The sequence below is a fragment of the Pseudophryne corroboree genome, chromosome 3 (assembly GCF_028390025.1).
Source record: "Pseudophryne corroboree isolate aPseCor3 chromosome 3, aPseCor3.hap2, whole genome shotgun sequence".
NCBI classification, from domain to species: Eukaryota; Metazoa; Chordata; class Amphibia; order Anura; family Myobatrachidae; genus Pseudophryne; species Pseudophryne corroboree.
Genome location: NC_086446.1, coordinates 713136708 through 713160348, shown reverse-complemented (window position 1 = coordinate 713160348; position 23641 = coordinate 713136708). Strand labels below are relative to the sequence as shown.

The window sequence follows — 23641 nt, the reverse complement described above, 5'->3', positions numbered from 1 at the left end:
ATGCAGCGCGTCCAATGAACGCGTCGACGGGCACACACGTGGCCATGGGGGGCGGGGCGTGTTGTGCGCCTGCGCGCCGTGTTGTGCCTGGGCCCCAACAACAGTGGGCAGCAGCATCGGTGAGGAGGACGGGCAGTGGCGCTAACCCTGGCACCCCTCGGTAGGCTGGAGGCGGCATGATGTTCCCGGCCCTAAGGAGCTCCCGGTAACGGTGAGAGCGAGTATCCGGAGGGGGCGGGGCCTGCGTGACGTCACGGCAGACAACCCTTAATCATAACAATACACTATACATGTATGTGACATATATGCACTGTGTGTAATCTCCATGCATGCGTTTTACTTATACTGGCTGCAGTCCACGCGTTTCTATGTGTCATGGCTGTACTTCTGTAGTCTGCATGTATCTTATCTGTACTGTATGCAGTCTCCATATACTGTATGTGTCATATCTGTAATCTGTGTGTGTCATATGTATATATTGTGCAGTCTCCATGTATGTTATCTGAACTGTATGGAATGTCCAAGCTTGCATGTGTCATATCTGTAATCTCCTTGTATGTAGGTTGGTGTGTGTGTGTGTGTGTGTGTGTGTGTATATATATATATATGTGTGTGTCATAACTGTATTGTGTAACCTCCAGATATGCTTGTGTCTTATGTGTACATTATTAATTTACATGCATGTATGCATTTATTATTATTATTATAATCTTTTATTTATACGGTGCCAACTACAGAGTACATAAACAATTACTCAAAACAGGAAAACTGCGACTTACAGTTGAAGACAATATAGGACAAGTACAGGGTAAATAAACATTGCTAAATTAGCAAAAAAACACTGAACTAAGTATCATGGTGGTAGACAACCAAGACTTGGTGCCGTTGAAGACGGTTTTAGTAAGCGAAGGATAAACACATGAGGGTTGAGGACCCTGCTCGTGAGAGCTTACTGTACTGACTATAATACTCATGTCATATCTGAACAGCTATCTCTATGTCCTCATGTCTAATCTGTACTGTGTGTAATCCCCATGTATATGTGTACATATCATATATGTACTGTATTTTCTCTAATCTCCATGTGTTTGCTCACATCACTAGGAACATGTAATAATAGTATGGAGGTCATATGCTGCATACCAGCAATAATACTCTCTCCAGGTACATGTTGATCGCTTCCTGCCACTTACAGCATGGAAACCACCGCCTGCCATTCTGCGTTACCCACGGTGGTTACATTTGGTGACCTGATTCAACTACATAGTTGCAAGTTACAGACTTTACACATTGTCATCACTCAGATTGTTGTCACTGATCTATTGTGGGTGCTGTGAGCAATTATAACTCATTGACACGCTTGGTTTGATGGTTGGCTGATTATGGGCCTGTACTTGATGCGAGTACAGATGTGGACGCATCTAGTGGTTGTTGGCAAACTGCACATCATGCATGCCCACCATACTAGAGCTTCCGCGCAGCACGTTCTCTCTTTGTGTAATATGAGCATTTCTAGGGTTTAACTGTGTGGCTACCTTGCAAGTGCACACAAAGCATCCGTTTGTGGGTGTGTAGCCAGGCTTCCATGCTATTCTGAGACTGATGAATCTTTTGCACCCAGCATTTGGCTGGTGTTAGTGCCTATATTAATGATGGCTGTCGACGCAGAAACACTAGGTTGCGTGCCTATACCCATGAAGCTGTACGGACACTCACGTTAGTGAGTGCTAATGCACGCTGCCTCTCCTGCCAACTGATTACCTCCTCCCACCTCTACCTACAGGATTTTACACGTGCTGCTCCCTGTCTCTAGAATTCTCCACCTCTCTACAAAACTTCAAACAGGCTGTCAAGAGTCACTTCTTCACCAAACCCAGCCAACTCTCCTCCTAACCCTCTGCGCTCACTGTCTACCCCTTGTGTGTCACCCCGGTCTGTTAGCCCTGCACCTTTTAGATTGTAAGCTCGCAAGAGCAGGGCCTTCTCCCCTCATGTGATTTTCCTTTTCTTACTTACACTATCCCTTTCATGGCACCTAACCCCTGGTTTTCCATACATGTCCTATATTGTCTTGAAGTGTAAGTGCTGTTTTCTTGTTTTGCTGTATTCTTTATGTACTCTGTAATGGGCACTGCGGATCCCTTCTGGCGTTATATAAATAAAGGATAATAATAATATAAAGTAATGACTTGTTTACACACTGATAGATATATCTGCAGATCAATTGATCTGCAGATATATCTATGGACGGATCAGGCAGTGTGCTGTGCAAACACATTGCCTGATCCGTCGGGGACTGACGTCATGAACTGGGCGGGCGTGTACACACGCCAGCCCAGTTCAGCTGTCAATCACCGCCGGCTGCCGCAGCATGTGTCCCTGCGGTCGGCTGGTCGCCCGTATACACACAGCGATGCGCCAATATATCGGTAGATATATTGGCCGTCGGCTGTGCTGCAGGGCCAACGCGATATGTCTGTGAACGACTGAGTTCACAGACATATCACCAGTACACACTGGCCGACAGACCCGCGATATATCAGCCAGTGTGTATGGGCCTTAAGACTCAGGCCATATCTCTGTATACTCAGTAGAGAGATTGGGCCTTATTCTGAGTCCGCCCAAGATAAGTGATGCATGGAAAACACCACCTCTCAACTAGCAGGACTGTAGGGAATTCAGAGAGGAGATGTATCAAACTTTGGAGAGAGAAAAAGTACCAGCCAATCGGCTTCTAACTGCCATTTTACAGGCTGTGTTTGAAAAATGTAGGAGCTGATTGGTTGGTACTTTATCTCTCTCTCCAAGGGATTGATAAATCTCCCCCTCGGACACTGGCATGCAAGAGTTAATTATCCCCCAGACATCTCATCAATATCCCATTCTCCTACAGTGGCAAACGCAGGATTTGCATGGGGGCGGGTTTACAGAACTGGGTGGAGCCAATCACGGGGGTGGAGACTGAGGTGACCCAGTATATGCTGGGTCCGTAAAAATAGTGTGTCTGTGTATATATACATACACACATATCTACACATATATATATATATATATACCGTATATACACCTATATATATATATATATATATATATATATATAGCATATTAATCATGCATATATATATATATATATATATATATATATATACACACATACACAGTACATGTATATATACACATGTGTATATATATATATATATATATATCATATGTGTGTGTGTGTTTATATGTATGTATATACGTGTGTGTGTGTGTGTGTGTATATATATATATATATATATATATGCATGCACATGGATATATACTGTATGTACTATAATTTAAATAAAGTAAACTTTTATTAAGCACTTACAAGTGCCACCAGGAAGACAGCAGGCTGCAGAGGACGCTAGACAGCCATTAATAATACTCATGCAGCAATTTAAAAAAATAAAAAAAAAATTGGTGGAGGGGGGTTTCTGGGTGCTCGGAAACCCCCCCTGGGTGCGCCACTGTCCTAAATTATGTCAACCAGGTTCATTTGGCCTGTAATATATTAATGCACTTTTTTGCAGAGACTAAAAACCTTTATTTTGAATTCAGTGCCGCTGGGCTGGACCCCATAACAAGGAATCACAGCATGGGGGTAATACTGAAAATGGGCAGTGACCGGCAGGGAATAATAAGGTGTGGTGTATTAGAAGTACTGCTGCACTGTATTTATGTAGTACACACTACAAGTTGTAGAACAATGATCAGTAACTACAGCCTTAAGTGTGCTACAAAGCTTACCTGTTCTTAAAGACCGTAAATTCGTTAACCCACAAGAATCCAAATCTCAGCAGTGTATTTATAAAATGTCTTAACAGAGATGTCCATCCATAGGAGTATTTTACATGTGGCACCCTTTCCTGCACCAATCAGCGTTTCCAATTACAGAAGTGTCACCTGTTAGGCTAGACACACCCTGACATTGGCTGTGCATTTGTAACGCATATAAATACACATGTAAACTTGCTTTGTTGTATTTGTCTGTGCATTCAGTGACACTGTGTTTCTTAAATAGCATCTGTGACTAAATGTGAACTCGTTTTTTCAAGCCGTAAACATATGTGGCAGTACTCATGGGAAATGTCTCCGATCTGCATCTCATTGTGTTTACATTGCTTGTCTATTTGGGGTGAATGCAAGCTTTCGAAGCGTTCACATGTCAGATGCACTGAAATTAAACAAAAGGCGTTCAGAAGAATGTTCGGCTGTGCAATGCAAATTAAACACGTGTAAAAAGGCAAATATGTATGGTACAATGAGTTTTATGTTGACGGCTGCTTACAAGTGATAATTTAATAGCAGTTTTACCAGTATTGTGTACTTAGCAAAGTTAGGATGTGTACACACGGTGAACTTGAACTCCCCGGAGCCCAGCACCACCGATTTTGACTAATGGGCCCTACAGACACGGTGATATGCCGCCGAGCTGCCCGATCGCCGATACGGCAGACGGGCGACCCGGCGGCGGGGGGGCAGTGAAGGTGGGAGTGAAGTTTCTTCACTCCCCCCCCCCCGTCACCGTAGAAGTGCAGGCAAATATGGACGATCTCGTCCATATTGGCCTGCATGCACAGCCGACGGGGCACCAGCGATGAACGAGCGCGGGGCCACGCATCGTTCATCGCTGGTGCCTCCACACTGACAGATATGAACGTTATCTCATTCATTAATGAACGAGATCGTTCATATCTTGCAGCGTGATCGCCCAGTGTGTAGGGCGCATAACTTTTCTTGAGATATGGACTATGTGTGCTTACGATTTTGGCTGATGTGAGATGTAATTGACATGTGAGATGAACTAGATAGTACACCGATCTAGCAAGGATTGACTTGCCTGCACAGTCTATCTTTTCTTGCGATGCCGACCTGGCGGGACCGCGCAACGGATTCGCAAGGTGACTTTCACTTTGCGATCTGCACTAACTTTTCTTGCGATTTTGACTATATAGTCAAAATTGAAAGGAAATATCTCACTGTGTGTACACACCCTTAGGATGTTAGAACCAGAAAGACAGGGGACCTAGGTATCGGACCCCTGTGGTTTAATAGTAAATCCTCATGTGAATATCTTTTTAGTATACTGTAGTTTCTCCTTTTTTTAGCTGCTTGTAAAATTTCACAATTATATTTTTACAGGGTTGGCTGGTTTAAACCAAACTAACAACCCCCCCCCCCCCCCCTCTTTATCACACATACACACTTATTATGCTGTGACTACAGGCAAGACGCCGTGACTTCTTACAAATAAAGCCTGATATACTAAAAAAATAGTGTTTTTATTCAAAACTTTAAATGCCGGTAGCATGCCCAGTGGTAATACATAACCTTTTGTGTGTGTTTCTCTAAAAGGTGCTTTAGCACTTTCCACTTTGTATTAATTTTTATTTCATTATAAGTAATAAGTAGGACTAATGCTTAACATTAACTTGTTCTTATTTTTAATTTAATCTATATCTGAGTGCACTTTTTATGTTTTAATATGTTTAATCCATCTACATATATTAAGCTTTATTGTCAAACAACTAAGAGAGGAGGACTCTGGTGTTGGGACATATTCAGATGTAATAGGAATAATCGGCAGTAAAAAAAAATAGTTTAATTGACAGATGTAAAATAAATCATATCAAAGGCCAATAACTTTGGATTGTTAATGTTAGAAAGCATTAAAACATGTTTGATCAAGGATTCTAATACATAGCAATGTTTTGCAGTACAGGTTGAGTATCCCTTATCCAAAATGCTTGGGACCAGAGGTATTTTGGATATCGGATTTTTCCGTATTTTGGAATAATTGCATACCATAATGAGATATCATGGCGATGGGACCCAAGTCTAAGCACAGAATGCATTTATGTTTCATATACACCTTATACACACAGCCTGAAGGTAATTTTACCCAATATTTTTAATAACTTTGTGCATTAAACAAAGTGTGTCTACATTCACACAATTCATTTATGTTTCATGTACACCTTATGCACACAGCCTGAAGGTCATTTAATACAATATGTTTAATAACTTTGTGTCTTAAACAAAGTTTGTGAACATTGAGCCATCAGAAAACAAAGATTTCACTATCTCACTCTCACTCAGAAAAGTCCGTATTTCGGAATATTCCGTATTTCGGCTATTTGGATATGGGATACTCAACCTGTATTAATATAATAAGCAGGATTCTATTTTTTTCCATTAAAACTTTCATGTAAAAAAATGGTTTAAACAAAAAAAGCTGGTTTAAAAAAAACCAAACGGTTTATTCTCGTTTATAAACTTTTTTCAACCCTGATTTTTTTTTTTTTTACCTTTATACATTTTTTCTTTCCCTGACCCCCTGTTCCCCAAGATGCTGTTACAGAAGTATTCGTAGTGGCATACGGATTATCACTATACTAATCTCAGAACTGTGTAAAACAGATCTAGCAGAGTATAGTATTTATGTATTGTCTGTGGTTTTAGAGTGTTACTGTTGCAGTTATTATTTTTCCCCATGTGCCCTGATGTTTTTTTTACTGTTCAGTGGGAGGAATTCAGTTGTTTTGGGCATCTAAGAATCCTGTCTAAACGGAACTGTTTAGACGCCCAAACAATTGTCACTATTCATTTGTTGTTTGGGCGCCCAAACAAACAGGGTTTAGCCGCGTACAAAGGCTAAACCCGTCTAAACTCCTGCTTTGGACGCCCAGAGTGCCGGGTTTGGACACATTTTTTTCTCACACCTCAGGAATCTGCGAGAAAATGTATCCTCCGCGGCTGCAGGACAATTGAATTGCTGCCATTTGGCTCCCTCTAGTGGCGGCTGGAAAAAAAAAAAAACATTTGAATCGGCCCTTGTCTCTTGGGTTGGGTTTGGGATACCGGCAGTCAGGATGGCGGCGATCAGAATACTGACAGCGGCATCCTGACTACTTGAAATCCCGGCAGGGACGCAGGAGGCAGCTAACCCTAACCTCCCCTGCCCACAGCCCAACCCTTATTCAGGCAGCCGGGATCCCAACTATTTTCCGTCTATAGCCCTGGTAGCAGAGATAAGAAAATGTACAGCTATGGTTTCTATGGCTGCAAAGATTCAGTGGCAAACTATGGCCTTGGCTGCTTCGCGTGGAGTTATCACCATCATTATCACTATCCCTTTCCATATGTAATACTGCTGAATAAATGCATTTATTTCATTAAGTGGCCAGCACGCACCCCCTTCCAAATCCTCACCCTGTCTTGAATTGATTTCTTTGTTTATGGCACTGTACGTATGTATTGGCAAATACAATCAAAGGGTTCCGGTATGAATGGTCGACAGTCATTAGGTCGACCACTATTGGTCGACATTGACATGGTGGACATGGACACATGGTCGACACATGAAAATGATCGACACATGAAAGGTCGACACATGAAAAGGTCGACATGAGTTTTTTAAACTTTTTTGTGTCGTTTTTTGCGTAAAGTGACTGGGAACCCCAATTAGTGCACCGCTTCGCTCGCCATGCTTCGGGCATGGTGCCTTCGCTTCGCTCGGCACAGATTACCGTTCCAATCGTAGTCCACTTGGATCGTAAAGTATGGAAAAGTTCCCCAAAAGAAAAAAAAGTTAAAAAACTCATGTCGACCTTTTCATGTGTCGACCTTTCATGTCGACCATTTTCATGTGTCGACCATTTGTCAATGTCGACCAATAGTGGTCGACCTAATGACTGTCGACCATAACATGGTCGACAATGTGAACGGATACCCAATCAAAGTGTGCTTTTTATCACTTCTGCACAATGGGTGAATAGAGAGAAATATTTCCCCAAATACAGTAAAACCTGTTGGCTGTGAAAGACCTGCACTGACAGATAATCTAAATCAACAAAACATTAGAGGAAATAATTAATGTTAGAAAATATAAACATAAAAGTAATTAAGAGACATTATTGCAGAATTAAAGGTACAGGGCATCAAAACGTTTGGGACAGTGTTCCTTGAAATGTCTGAAGTATACGTGAGGAGCCATTGCCCACCTCTACAGACTGTTCTTATATCAACGTCTCCTCTGTAACTAAAACACATAGTAACGCATGGCAAGGCTTTCCAGCGTTGTGGGATGATGGGCTAGGAATTTTGAGCCTGAAGCCTCGCTGTATGGACACACAGACACTGGCGTGTTGTGTAAACCTAGCATAGGGCTATCAGTGTGCAGAGTATACTGCACTCTGTGTCCTTGTAAATGGATAGGCACACTGCAGTGCTTGTGTGGGAGCTGTGCGTCCTCAGACATTGCATCGTTCCTCACAGCCTCTCCTGTGCTTACAGAAGCCACAAGGAAGACAAACTCTTCATCAGCCTTTACGTCCAAATCAGTTCTATGGTTTCACTGTTCTAGTTTGCTTAACTTATCCATGGAACGCATGGTTGGGGTAGTGGTTAGCATTACTGTCTTGCTGAGGTCTTAGGTTCAACTCCGAGCAAATCCATGTGTGGAGTTTGTATGTCTCCCCTGTGTTTGCGTGGGTTTACTCCCAGTTCTCTCCCATTATCCAGTTCATACTGGTAGGCTGATTGGCTTCTGACAAAATGAACCCTAATGTGTATGTGTGTGCCTCGGTCTGATAGGAAATACAGGGGTCAGTTCAATTAGGCGCGACTAGGTCCCCCCACGGATTATGTTCAGCTATATTTTGCACCTACAGTACCACCAGACTCATTAGTTTTTGTTTACAGCCCCATACGGCTGTGTATAAAACCTCACAAATCCGTGGCGAGATTAGGCCGTAAGGGATTTGCGGCCTGCTGCAGTCACCGGTATTTCTACTCTATTGCAACGGCAACTGCTCCTAACCAAACTGACCCCCATAGATTGTAAGCTCTACTGGCGCAGTGAGTAAAGTGGGTGGTCCAGGCAGTCGATAACCCGATTCTCGCTGAATTGCATCATCATAGCCATGCCCCCTCAACACATCATAACGCCGCCTCACCCCCTGCTGAGCCGACCTGGCCGCTCTCTCAGGATGTCGGCAACTATCGGCAAAACCATGCTGCACTGCAGGTGGGGCAGGTGTAACGTGCAGAGAGAGTTAGATTTGGGTGAGGTGTGTTCAAACTGAAATTTAATTTGCAGTGTAAAAATAACGCTGTCTAACATTTGTGGGCTACATGCAAAAGCAGCCAGTATTTATCCTGCACAGAAATAATATAAATGTATTTGCTGCCCCTGCTTGGCAACATGGTTTGCTCCACACACACAGTTGCTTTTTTTTTACTTTACTTCCAAACATGAATCAGGACCACTGTACATATTCTGGCACATGGGTGCTGCCAGTTACCCTGCACTGACTGCAAGGGCAGAGGAGTAGTAGAGCAGTTGGACTTGCCTGTACTGGCATAACAAATGGAGGCGTAATGTTGACCACTCTCTTCTCATACAAATACTACAATCCCTAGGTATTCAGGACACAGCCCTTTCCTGGTTCTCATCCTACTTATCTAATCGCTCCTTTTGTGTTCGCTTCTCTGATTCCACCTCCTCTTCGCTACCTCTTTCAGTTGGAGTACCGCAAGGCTCAGTGGGGCAGATGTATTAACCTGGAGAAGGCATAAGGAAGTGATAAACCAATGATATGTGCAAGGTGATAAAGGCACCAGCCAATCAGATCCTAACTGTTAATTTACATATTGGATCTGATTGGCTGGTGCCTTTATCACCTTGCACATATCACTGGTTTATCACTTCCTTATGCCTTCTCTAGGTTAATACATCTGTCCCAGTCTTAGGGCCTCTGCTTTTCTCTATCTATACCACATCTCTTGGCAAACTAATAAACTCTTTTGGATTTCAGTACCATCTGTATGCGGATGATACTCAAATCTACCTATCCTCCCCAAATTTGTCACCATCTCTACTGGGCCATGTCACTGAATGCCTTTCTGCCATTTCATCTTGGATGACATCTTGCCACCTCAAACTTAATATTTCAAAAACAGAATTAATTATATTTCCACCGGCCAATAGTAGGTACCACCCTGATATCTCTATCACTGTTGAGAACTCGGCAATCATCCCTACCCCACAAGCTCGCTGCCTAGGTGTCATTCTTGACTCTGAACTGTCCTTTGTTCCCCACATTCAATCTGTCTCAAGATCATGTTACATACATCTAAGAAACATATCCAAAATACGACCATATCTTACACAAGACACAGCAAAAACTCTAATCCATGCTCTCATTATCTCCCGCATTGATTATTGTAATAGTCTCCTGACCGGTCTTCCCAAACATAGGCTCTCACCACTACAATCCAATGCAGCTTTGAGGCTAATCTTCCTCGCTAGACGTTCATCGTCTGCAGATCCGCTCTATCAGTCCCTCCATTGGTTACCAGTATTCTATCATATTAAATATAAAATACTTTTACTGACATATAAGGCTATTAACCAAACTGCACCAACATACATCTCTCCACTCATCTCAAAATATCTCCCTACCCGACCTCTTCACTCTGCACAAGATCTACGTCTCTCATCCACACGCATTGTTCACACTCAAAATTACAGGACTTTATCCGAGCTTCACCCACTCTGTGGAATGCCCTCCCACGCACAGTAAGACTCGCCTCTAGTCTCCAAACCTTTAAACGTTCCCTGAAAACTCACCTCTTCAGAGAAGCCTATCAAATTCCAGACCCACCCACATAACCTTCAGTGCTTCCCTATCTAATTACATCCTCTCTGTACAGTATACATAACATCACAGATTTTGTCTTTCGTTACTCTCACACCCTCCTGACACTTTGCCAAAATTGCTGGGTGATCATATCATACAACCCATTAAGAACCTAGCAATCTGGTGGACCATTATGCAATAGGTAGCATCTATCCTTGTGTATCTATGCCTATTTCCCTATAGATTGTAAGCTTGCGAGCAGGGCCTTCCTACCTCTATGTCTGTCTGGTTTTTACCCAGTTTTGTTCTATTACTGTTGTTCTAATTGTAAAGCACAACGGAATATGCTGCGCTACATAAGAAACTGTTAATAAATAAAATAAATAATCCACGTCTTTGACCTATAGTTGCAGTTAGTCCTTACTTTCCTACTCTGCAGTGATTGGTGCAGCATTATATGTGTGTATGTGTTACTTCCTATGACTGTGTACAATAATACTTCCTCTCTCCATCAGGCAGGGGGCAGTGCAGGAACAGACAAGAACTGAATATGGGTGAGAAAAAGCCAGAGCCGCTGGACTTTGTAAAAGATTTCCAGGAATATCTGACACAGCAGACGCATCACGTCAACATGATTTCTGGATCTGTGAGTGGTGACAAGGAGGCAGACACCTTACAAGGAGGTAAATGGTACATGGCTATCAGCTCACAGCACAATGCAATGTAGTTACTAAGGCTAGGTATATCAATCATACTTCACATCCAATTCCAGTGATTATTCTTGTGATAGAGGCCTCTTGTGCTGGGAGCCTGTTCCAAGCATCTACTACACGTTCAGTATTTGTAGACAAAGGCTGCATGTTAAATTCTGCATGATAAAGAATTCTATTAGAAGAAGAGATAAACACGCCAAACTAATTCAGCCTCCTATACCCCATCACCATAAATATACCCCTATTCCTCGCTTCTTGCTGTGCAGGGCTTCAGTGGGAAGTCTGAAGGGGTAATCCCACAGCAACAAGGGATAGGCTCACCTGGTTGGAATGATTACTGCTCAAGCAGAATTTACCAAAGCTTGTTGAGAGATAAAGTGCTAACCAATCAGCTTCTGTCATTTTAAAGGCTGTGTTCAAAAAATGCCAGGATCCGATTGGTTGGTATTTTCTCTTTCTCCAGGCCTTGATCTCCCCCAGAATACCAATAGGTGGCAATGGCAATCCCAATGCTGTAGTGCAGGACTCCTCAGACAGGATCTTGCAGTGATTAAAGGCTGCCACATGCCAAGTATTTGTGAGAGTAGTCCTTCAATGTAGCAGCCCTGATCCCTGCTATTTCTCTCGACTGGAATCCGGCCTCCAGTTTGGTAGCGCATGCTCTGCTATCCAGCAAGAAGATGGGTTATTGCTGTGGGGGTGACAGTTTTACCTCACCAAGGCTTTTCCCCAATACCATGCACATAGATAGTTTTACTGGTTCTTTAAGATGGAACCGTGATGAGATATTTACCCCCAGTACTTCAGCGGCCTCCAGTGTCCAGCTGCCAGAGTCAGACTAGGTTTCAGTCTCTGTGCTGCCTATGCCTTTTACTTCATCAGACATCATTCCATGATAGGATTACTAATCATTTCTCATATGACCACAACATTTGTATCCTGAATACTGTGTATCTCTGTGCTGACAATTTCCCCGTGGCAGAGGGGTGCTATTCATTGACTCACTTTCTATGAATCAGGGCCACAAAACCACGATGTGCTCACCGCTAACTCTCCGTGCCTTGCTCTACCGGCAGCTGGGACAGACAGTGATCAGAATGGGCTGGACCACCCGTCTGTGGAGGTGTCCCTGGATGAGAGTGCGGGGATGCTGGTGGATGGCTTTGAGAGGACATACGATGGGAAACTAAAATGTCGTTACTGTAACTATGCCAGCAAAGGCACCGCTCGCCTCATAGAACACATTCGCATACACACAGGTAGGACCCTGTCTGTGTATGCATGGGGGAGGATGTAGCTTTGTGCGTGTGCATGACAGTCTTGCTCATCTTGGCCCCATCTTGCATGCTGAAGCCAGAATACATGAGCTACTTATGGAAACAATTCTGGATACATAATAATATCTTGAACTATAACCAGGTTATTTCCCAATTACATTTGAGTTTGTCCTCCTACACTTTTTGCATCAGACCGTATCTTTCAGTCTGAATGAGCAGCATGTTTCAGCGGCAACAGGGAAAAGGAAAGTGGTTGCTACCTTACCTCATACAGCAGCATTGAATCCTAGATTTGTTTGACAAACCAAAAGAAGGACCAAATTGCTTCCACTTAAGAAACATCAGGATTCTTTCCTGACACACAGTTCTTTTTTGTTTGGCTTGCGTTGGCCTTGTGGTTTAGTGGAACCCCACAACATTGGTAACCTCCTCCAGCCCACAAACCCTGCTTTTATTGGTGCCACTTCTGTGTATGCCAAACCTCTGATTGACAAACTCTTAGTGACCCTTTCCTTGGACTTCCTGCTGTTACGGAGAACGAAGCACCAAATTTGTGTATTTTATGTTCGCATTGCCTGTGTAGAAGTGTTCCTCTAGTTCAGGGGAACTCCAGCACTCAAATTGCTGTGCAACTACATATCCCGGCATGCCCTGCCACTGTGTAGCTGTTAAGGCATATTAAAACAGTGGCAAGGCATGCTGGGATGTGTAGTTCCACAGCAGCTGGAGTGCCAGATGTTGCCTACCTCTGCTCTGGTCAGATGAGAACCCGTTAAGAGCTGAGTCATGCCCCACACTAGGTAGCCATTTCTAAGCTTTTACTAGGAAAAAGAGAAAATACAGGTGCACACTCTATAGTACTAAGTACTGATAATCAGAATAATTATCTAAACTCTGCAATCTAACATAGGGCAAAATTGAGGTGCACAGCATAATGTTTGGCTAAAACTATAGGGGCTCACCAACTGCGACCAGGTGACCTCATCTGGTGGGTCCATAACACTAAGTTTAAAGTCCAGGGCACAGAACCCCCCCCGGTCAACAACCCCAAGGCATCAAACTAGTGAGATGTTAAGGTGTTACATAAGTAAGAAGCATAAGTTATGTGTTAAGGTTGTTACATAGGTGAGAAGTAATAATTAGAATGTTAAAAGCTGTTACATAGGTAGCAAAATAATGAGCCCTAAATCTGCCCCTGCCTTCAAGTGTACACAAACTAGAATATATGGGAGGGGGACCTTGGACTACACACCCTAATTCTAAAAGTAATAAGAGGTGCTATCATGCTGATAGTAGTTCTACACAGACAAAACAAACAAACAGATGCACGCTGTATAGTACTAAGGACTGCTAATCTGAATAATAATAAATTCTATCTAACATATGGAAAAATTGAGGTTGCTTAGCATAAGTTTGGGCCAAAAATATATGGGCCCACCACCCGCGACCTAGGTCCTTCCCCCCATATTCTTAGTTTTACTAGCCTGTAGAACCTTTTTTAACCTCTCACCCCTGAAGCCAGAGGTCTTAGGGCCCAATTCCAAGAGCTAGGGTATTGCACAGAAATTGTGATGTGTAGAAATGTTAATGCAGCAGGCAGAATCTGTAGGAGCATCTGCGCTCAAAGTACAGCGTCTGTAGACAAGCAACGCAACCATCGGTCATCAGTGCAAGCTGAAGCTTACTCAGAATGACCGCCAGAACTGCTCAAAAGGGGCCATGAAATCGTGTCCAAAAACGCAGACCCTGTCCTTGGCAATCCCAGAAAAGGTGTGTGGGGGGGGGGGGGGGGGGGGTACACTTGCGCATAACGGGTCCTGACATTCGGAGGCGCCCCACCATCGGACATGTACATAAAGTATCGGGTTTACTTACATCTGAATCAGGCAACCAAAGAAGAAATAAATATTCACACTACGCAAAAGGTTTCAGCGAGCGGTCAGTGATACAAATCTCAGGGTAATCTCAAGTTGTCCTTAGCAGGTGTCATACCCAATGTGGAGAACACATTAATGCCTCAAATCTTTCCAAAAATAGCCAGTTACGAGAAACTATCAATTAGGAAGTTTTTGCATGACAAAATCATGGAAAAACAACATAATTAATGTATTAATTTATTAGTTTTACGCTCAGTGTGTTTGGCTTGAATGTTTGTGTGTCATTTTGAGTGTCCATTGTAAAAGTATATGTACCGAATTGTGTTCTTACAGTAGCACAGCTAGTCTGCTTGTGATGCAGAAATATCTGGGTGTATACCTGTGTGAGCATAGGGAAATATGTTTTTGGTTTTCAGAATATCGTATTCAAGTGCTTTGCTGAGTAGGGAAATGTGTTGCCCACTACAATGCATGCACACAGCATAGACTCAGAGCACGGACAATGTGTAATTTTGTGGTTTATATCTTGTTCAGGTGAGAAGCCACACCGCTGCCACCTGTGTCCCTTTGCCTCAGCCTACGAGCGACACTTAGAGGCTCACATGCGATCCCACACTGGGGAGAAGCCTTACAAGTGTGAGCTTTGTTCCTTCCGCTGCAGCGACCGCAGCAACCTGTCCCATCACCGCCGCCGCAAACACAAGATGCTGCCTATCAAAGGAACACGCCCATCCCTTGGCAACAAAAAAATGTGGGGTGTCCTTCAGAAGAAAGTCAGCAGCTTGGGCTACAGCCGCCGAACTCTCATTAACCTCAGCCCGCCATCCATGGTGGTGCATAAGGCAGACTATCTAAGTGACTTCTCTCATGAGATACCCAACATCCAAAGTGAGGCCTATGAAAATCTACACAAGGTATCACATGCAGCAGGAGTATTGTCAAGGGACCGCCAAGAGCTCATGGTGGACAATCCCTTAAACCAGTTATCCACACTGGCAGGTCAACTATCCAGCCTTCCGCCAGACACCCATAACCCTGCCTCCCCAGACACAGGACCTTGCCCTGATGAGAAACCCTTCATGATCCAACAGCCTCCGGCACCAGCCTGTGCCTCTGCCGTCTCCACCAGTGTTCCCCAGAGCTCCTCCCCAGCCAGCCCGGAGGTCCGTCCAGCTCACAATCACAGGAACTGTAGCCCTATGGCCGGGCCCAGCAGTGAGCGCAGCGGACGAACCAGCACGCCCAGCATTAGCAACAGTCAACCCAGCACGCCAGCCCCGACTCTACCAGTGCAGGACCCTCAACTTCTGCATCACTGCCAGCACTGTGACATGTACTTTGCAGACAACATACTGTACACAATCCACATGGGTTGCCATGGTTTCGAAAATCCTTTCCAATGCAACATCTGCGGTTGCAAATGCAAAAACAAGTATGACTTTGCTTGCCATTTTGCTCGAGGTCAGCACAGCCAACACTGACTTCGAGTGGCCTTTTTACCCCTCCCCCCTTTTTGTTTTAGATCACTCCTCGGGAGACGGTCTGTCTATAGAGTGCCTGTCATTTGAGGAATATATATATATAAGATGTAAATATGTATGTGTCTCATTTGATCCCTTGAGCTGACTTGAAGATGGGAAGCGCAAGTTGGCTTTCTTATCAGTATTGAGGGAAGGGACTGAAGGAGTGGTTGGGAAGGTCATGGGTGTAGATTGCTTCTGGGAGGCCAAATACCTATAAGACGGACTTTTAATCTTGGAAGAGTGTGATATTTGTGGATAAGGCACCTAATGTTTAGCTGTCTTACCAAACGTCTTCTGTCCCGATGTGCCTCAAGGTAGAGAGCATTGGGGGACCTGCCATACAATAATTCATTTCAATTGTGAGTAACGCCATCATTATTGTACCTAAAGGAGGTAAAAAAAAAAAAAAGTGACAGTTGGAAGTATTCATGAATGTTGTAATCCCCTTCAGTAATGCTGTGTGCTCATTTTACTTGTGCAAAATTGGGAGAACACATTTAACTATATAGTGGCCTCTTTCCATGAATTAGAGGGAGTTGAACTAACTTAAGTCTACCTATGATGGTTTCCATCAGAAACAAGTGTTTGTATGTTATTATATATAGATATAAATTAATTTGTCCTCACCGGTTGTAAAATGTCTGTATAGATCTATTCACTGGGTGTTTAGTGTTTCTCCAAAGATTCAGACTTCTTTGTAAACCATCTTGTTTAATAAGTGCGTATTGTCCCCCCTCTTCCCCAGTGTCCTCAACTTCTGCTCACATATCATGGATTGATACTTGCATCTTTCAGGATGGATTTTAACCTTTAAAATAAACAGGAAATGAAAGTCTTGTTTAAAAGTCTTCTTTAATAGCAAGAAGGTAGCAGCGTCTTGTGGTAACCTACGAATCTGCAACAACCGCTAGTGACTATGAAAACCTGAGCTACAGGAGCTAAGCGCCAATCGGGAGATACTTCAACCTTTACACTTGCTTTTGTTTCAGATCTGGTACAGTTTACACAATGTATATGCTTATCAAGCTGAAACCATCCACAGTAACTGTTGTCTTTTACAGAAGCTACATTAAGAGTCATTGATCTTTCATAATTGTTTTTATGAGTAACCAGATGCCTAAAACACAAATGTAAAATTACAGACTAGTACAAGTTTAGGTTTCTTAGGGTTTTTAAGAAGGAACGCTTGATGTTGTATGAGAGAATATTGTAGATAGCTTTAGGCACATAAGAGACATTCCCCAAGATACAGAGGGGTCTATTCATGAAGCAGTGAAAAGTGGAGAAGTTGCCCATGGCAACCAATCAGCTGCTCAGTACAATTGTACAGTATGCAAATATTAAATGTTACTTGAATGCTGATTGGTTGCCATGGGCAACTTCTCCACACTTTTCACTTCTTTGTGAATAGATGCCATAATCCTTAAAGGGGGAAATACAAATGGTGTATCTTCCCAGGAGCCTGCCATATAGCATAATTTGCTGTATATGAAAACAGACAGTGGGGCAGATGTATTAAGCCTGGAGAAGTGATAAGTGGAAGGTGATTACATGAAAAATGACAGTTGGGAGCCGATTGGTTGGTTCGTTATCACCTTCCACTTAAAACTTCTTTATCACTTCTCCAGGTTTAATAAATCTGCCCCAGTGCCATGTATTAATGAGAGCTGCAGATACTTGTGATGAGGATTTATGCAGTGGGCATTTATCTATTTGCATCAGTATTCCTGTCCTGGGCACACACAAGCAGAACTATGCAGGTGGTGGCGGGTGAGACAGTACAGATCCTATTTTCCAGCCTGCTTGGCAAACAAAGAAATGACTGCTCATTCAATCTATTAGAGCATGTTTGCTGGATTTCTTTAACCATGCACATGTGAGTATCTATTTTGCCGTTTCCACAGACAAACCCTGAAAACGTGACCTGTTGGGGGTATATGAGGACTGGAGATGAGAAATACTGCATTAGAACATACCCTCTTTGTAATTTAGTGACACAGTGTTTCAGTAGACAAAATTGCTGGATGTGCGGCAGGTATCACTCTACTGAAGGACACAATGGGGAGACTGAGTCAGGGCAGTAGTTTGCAGGAATGTAGACTACATGTGATCATCCAGAAGGTGAATCAGGACCACTTACTGAGGCTGCAGTCACCTCACTAGGGGCAGGAGAGATTACGCCTTCCCTATTCCCTGTATCAAGTGTTAAACAGTGTAACTGTTAACAACTTTTGTCAATAAAGTTGCATTTTCCAGTAGTAAAAAAAGGGTGGTAGAAGCAGTACTACTGGGTAGCTCCAGATCCAGGGTCCCAGGTGTGCTGCCAGAATCCCATTGGGCCAGACCCACTTACTTGTGCAGGACCCCACTGATCCTGCACTCCTTAGGCACGCGGACACATAACACATACGTAGGACCTAATACACCCTGCACAGTTAAAGCTAGGATATTTGAGAGATATTCAAGCCAGTCCCCCATCTGGTCTACTTTGACTACCAGCCACCATTTTGGGCTTGCCCACAGGGCGCACTTGTCCCCTTGAGCACTGCAGGCAAGCCTTAATCTTATTCTTCCCACCCTTGCTGCCATTTCCTCCCAGTGACCCCAGTAAGCAAACTGTAAAGAAGAAATGGCAACATTTTAGTAGTGCAATAACAGAGATGGCTCCTTCAACTGGCCCTGATTCAGATGTGGACCCAAATATGCAAATGCCACAAGAGGCTTCTTGTGTAGAGAAACGCCCACTGCCGGTTTCTCTGATCTGCTGCCTGGTCCAGGGGACGCTGCATTGGATCAACATCTTGACCATCAGTCCTCTGCGCAAGCCTAAAGTTGCTCAAAATGGCTGACACAACGATACTGACGAATTCAGTGAAGATGCATGCGAAGACACAGCCACTGGCTTCGACACGCTTACATTTTTGGCTACCCTCCCCATAGCCGCAACCAAACACCTATAACCTGTCAATCAAGCTGCAGCGACCGGAGCCTCATCATGATACATGGGCACTACAGCTCCCATGTAGGTGTAGTCCCAAAACATCAGTCAATAGCGACTGTCTTGGGACTGCAGACATGTCTGAGTCAGGCCCACTGTGGTTTAGGGACAGGCAATATAAATTAGGGATGGCCCTCAACCATCAGTGATGCATAATCGATGGTTTAAGGCCGATATCAAATGGTTTTGCCATTGATGGGAGAGAACCAGATGGTTTAGCATAAACTAATGTTTTTTTTGCAAGGTGGCGGGACACTGATTTAGATCTGCCCCTGGCACCTGCAAAGCCCCGCCCCCTGGCTGTGATTGGTCCGCGGGTCATTCACTGTAATAAAATGGATTACCATCGATGGTCACCCATAGCATAGTTGGTGGCCATTCCTAATATAAAATAAGAATTTACTCACCGGTAATTCTATTTCTCGTAGTCCGTAGTGGATGCTGGGACTCCGTAAGGACCATGGGGAATAGCGGCTCCGCAGGAGACTGGGCACAACTATAAAGAAAGCTTTAGACTACTGGTGTGCACTGGCTCCTCCCACTATGACCCTCCTCCAGACTTCAGTTAGGATACTGTGCCCGGAAGAGCTGACACAATACGGAAGGATTTTGAATCCCGGGTAAGACTCATACCAGCCACACCAATCGCACCGTATAACTCGTGATACAATACCCAGTTAACAGTATGATAACAACTGAGCCTCCCCGCACTTGGGATGGGCGCCCAGCATCCACTACGGACTACGAGAAATAGAATTACCGGTGAGTAAATTCTTATTTTCTCTGACGTCCTAAGTGGATGCTGGGACTCCGTAAGGACCATGGGGATTATACCAAAGCTCCCAAACGGGCGGGAGAGTGCGGATGACTCTGCAGCACCGAATGGGCAAACTCTAGGTCCTCCTCAGCCAGGGTGTCAAACTTGTAGAATTTAGCAAATGTGTTTGACCCCGACCAAGTAGCTGCTCGGCAAAGTTGTAGAGCCGAGACCCCTCGGGCAGCCGCCCAAGAAGAGCCCACCTTCCTCGTGGAATGGGCTTTCACTGATTTAGGATGCGTCAGTCCAGCCGCAGAATGTGCAAGCTGAATCGTACTACAGATCCAGCGAGCAATAGTCTGCTTTGAAGCAGGTGCACCCAACTTGTTGGGTACATACAGGATAAATAGCGAGTCAGTCTTTCTGACTCCAGCTGTCCTGGAAACATAAATTTTCAGGGCCCTGACTACGTACAACAACTTGGAAGCCTCCAAGTCTTTAGTAGCCGCAGGCACCACGATAGGTTGGTTCAGATGATAAGCTGATACCACTTTAGGAAGAAACTGGGGACGAGTCCTCAATTCTGCCCTATCCATATGGAAAATCAGATAAGGGCTTTTACATGACAAAGCCGCCAATTCTGATACACGCCTGGCCGAAGCCAAGGCCAACAGCATGACCACTTTCCACGTGAGATATTTTAATTCCACGGTTTTAAGTGGCTCAAACCAATGTGACTTTAGGAAATCCAACACCACGTTGAGATCCCAAGGTGCCACTGGAGGCACAAAAGGGGGCTGAATATGCAGCACTCCCTTAACAAAAGTTTGAACTTCAGGCAGTGAAGCCAGTTCTCTCTGGAAGAAAATCGATAGAGCCGAAATCTGGACCTTAATGGAACCCAATTTTAGGCCCATAGTCACCCCTGACTGTAGAAAGTGCAGGAAACGGCCCAGCTGAAATTCTTCCGTTGGGGCCTTCCTGGCCTCGCACCACGCAACATATTTACGCCATATGCGGTGATAATGGTTTGCCGTTACTTCTTTCCTAGCTTTAATCAGCGTAGGAATGACTTCCTCCGGAATGCCCTTTTCCTTCAGGATCCGGTGTTCAACCGCCATGCCGTCAAACGCAGCCGCGGTAAGTCTTGGAACAGACAGGGCCCCTGCTGCAGCAGGTCCTGTCTGAGCGGCAGAGGCCATGGGTCCTCTAAGATCATTTCTTGAAGTTCCGGGTACCAAGCTCTTCTTGGCCAATCCGTAACAATGAGTATAGTTCTTACTCCTCTTCTCCTTATTATCCTCAGTACCTTTGGTATGAGAGGAAGAGGAGGGAACACATAAACCGACCGGTACACCCACGGTGTCACTAGAGCGTCCACAGCTATCGCCTGCGGGTCTCTTGACCTGGCGCAATACTTTTCTAGCTTTTTGTTTAGGCGGGACGCCATCATGTCCACCTGTGGCCTTTCCCAACGGTTTACAATCATTTGGAAGACTTCTGGATGAAGTCCCCACTCTCTCGGGTGGAGGTCGTGCCTGCTGAGGAAGTCTGCTTCCCAGTTGTCCACTCCCGGAATGAACACTGCTGACAGTGCTAACACGTGATTTTCCGCCCATCGGAGAATCCTTGTGGCTTCTGCCATCGCCGTCCTGCTTCTCATGCCGCCCTGTCGGTTTACATGGGCGACCGCCGTGATGTTGTCTGACTGGATCAGTACCGGCTGGTTTTGAAGCAGGAGTTTTGCCTGACTTAGGGCATTGTAAATGGCCCTTAGTTCCAGAATATTTATGTGCAGGGAAGTCTCCTGACTTGACCATAGTCCTTGGAAGTTTCTTCCCTGTGTGACTGCCCCCCAGCCTCGAAGGCTCGCATCAGTGGTCACCAGGACCCAGTCCTGTATGCCGAATCTGCGGCCCTCTTGAAGATGAGCACTCTGCAGCCACCACAGCAGAGACACCCTTGTCCTTGGAGACAGGGTTATCAGCCGATGCATCTGAAGATGCGATCCGGACCACTTGTCCAACAGGTCCCACTGAAAGGTTCTTGCATGGAACCTGCCGAATGGAATTGCTTCGTAGGAAGCTACCATCTTTCCCAGGATCCGAGTGCAGTGATGCACCGACACCTGTTTTGGTTTTAGGAGGCCTCTGACTAGAGATGACAGCTCCTTGGCCTTCTACTCCGGGAGAAACACTTTTTTCTGTTCTGTGTCCAGAACCATCCCCAGGAACAGTAGACGTGTCGTAGGGACCAGCTGTGACTTTGGAATATTTAGAATCCAGCCGTGCTGTTGTAGCACCTCCCGAGATAGTGCTACCCCGACCAACAACTGCTCCCTGGACCTCGCCTTTATCAGGAGATCGTCCAAGTACGGGATAATTAAAACTCCCTTCTTTCGAAGGAGTATCATCATTTCTGCCATTACCTTGGTAAAGACCCTCGGAGCCGTGGATAGACCGAACGGCAACGTCTGGAATTGGTAATGACAATCCTGTACCACAAATCTGAGGTACTCCTGGTGAGGATGGTAAATGGGGACATGCAGGTAAGCATCCTTGATGTCCAGTGATACCATGTAATCCCCCTCGTCCAGGCTTGCAATAACCGCCCTGAACGATTCCATCTTGAACTTGAATTTTTTTATATATGTGTTCAAGGATTTCAAATTTAAAATGGGTCTCACCGAACCGTCCGGTTTCGGTACCACAAACATTGTGGAATAGTAACCCCGTCCTTGTTGAAGTAGGGGCACCTTTACTATCACCTGTTGTGAATACAGCTTGTGAATTGCCTGTAACACTGCCTCCCTGCCTGAGGGAGTGGTTGGTAAGGCAGATTTGAGGAAACGGCGGGGGGGGAGACGTCTCGAATTCCAGCTTGTACCCCTGAGATACTACTTGAAAGATCCAGGGATCCACCCGTGCGCGAGCCCACTGATTGCTGAAATATTTGAGACGGGCCCCCACCGTACCTGGCTCCGCCTGTGGAGCCCCAGCGTCATGCTGTGGACTTAGAGGAAGCGGGGGAGGACTTTTGCTCCTGGGAACTGGCTGTATGCTGCAGCTTTTTCCCCCTACCTCTACCTCTGGGCAGAAAGGACGCGCCCCTAACCCGCTTGCCCCTATTGGGCCGAAAGGACTGTACCTGATAATACGGTGCTTTCTTTGGCTGTGAGGGAACATGGGGTAAAAATTTAGACTTCCCAGCTGTTGCTGTGGAAACGAGGTCCGAGAGACCATCCCCGAACAACTCCTCACCCTTATAAGGCAGAACTTCCATGTGCCTTTTGGAATCTGTATCTCCTGTCCACTGCCGAGTCCATAACCCTCTCCTGGCAGAAATGGACATTGCACTAATTTTAGATGCCAGCCGGCACATATCCTTCTGTGCATCCCTCATGTATAAAAGTGCGTCTTTAATATGCTCTACGGTTAGCAATATAGTGTCCCTGTCCAGGGTATCAATATTTTCCGACAGGGAATCTGACCATGCAGCTGCAGCACTGCACATCCATGCTGAAGCAATAGCTGGTCTCAGTATAACACCTGTGTGTGTATATATAGACTTCAGGATAGCCTCCTGCTTTCTATCAGCAGATTCCTTCAGGGCGGCCGTATCCGGAGACGGTAGTGCCACCTTCTTTGACAAGCGTGTGAGCGCTTTATCCACCCTAGGGGATGTTTCCCAACGTGCCCTATCCTCTGGTGGGAAAGGGTACGCCATTAGAAACCTCTTAGAAATTACCAGTTTCTTATCAGGGGAAGCCCACGCTTCTTCACACACTTCATTTAACTCCTCAGATGAAGGAAAAGCTACTGGTAGTTTT

The 23641-nt window shown here is 44.8% G+C and overlaps 1 protein-coding gene across 4 annotated transcripts; it reads left to right on the top strand.

Moving 5' to 3' along the window:
* Positions 1 to 21: 21 nt before the first annotated feature.
* Positions 22 to 16889, top strand: IKZF5 (IKAROS family zinc finger 5). 4 transcript variants are annotated; one of them, XM_063962130.1, is made up of 4 exons: positions 22 to 211; positions 11183 to 11350; positions 12400 to 12639; positions 15069 to 16889. In XM_063962130.1, the coding sequence occupies exons 2-4, from the start codon at positions 11218 to 11220 to the stop codon at positions 16013 to 16015; spliced, it is 1320 nt and encodes a 439-aa protein (XP_063818200.1). In that variant the 5' UTR covers positions 22 to 211; positions 11183 to 11217; the 3' UTR covers positions 16016 to 16889. The 4 variants fall into 4 exon arrangements, with proteins under 4 accessions (XP_063818200.1, XP_063818201.1, XP_063818199.1 ...); XM_063962131.1 differs by having other exon boundaries at positions 22 to 292; positions 12457 to 12639; XM_063962129.1 differs by having other exon boundaries at positions 22 to 292.
* The last annotated feature ends 6752 nt before the right edge of the window (positions 16890 to 23641 follow it).

What these genes read in the sequence shown, in the direction of transcription:
- IKZF5 (XM_063962130.1), top strand. Translation starts at nt 11,218, where the DNA reads ATGGGTGAGAAAAAGCCAGAGCCGCTGGACTTTGTAAAAGATTTCCAG. An exon ending in GGCAGACACCTTACAAGGAG is followed by an intron (nt 11,351 to 12,399) that starts GTAAATGGTACA and finishes TCTATGAATCAG; the next exon opens with GGCCACAAAACCACGATGTG. An exon ending in ACACATTCGCATACACACAG is followed by an intron (nt 12,640 to 15,068) that starts GTAGGACCCTGT and finishes TATCTTGTTCAG; the next exon opens with GTGAGAAGCCACACCGCTGC.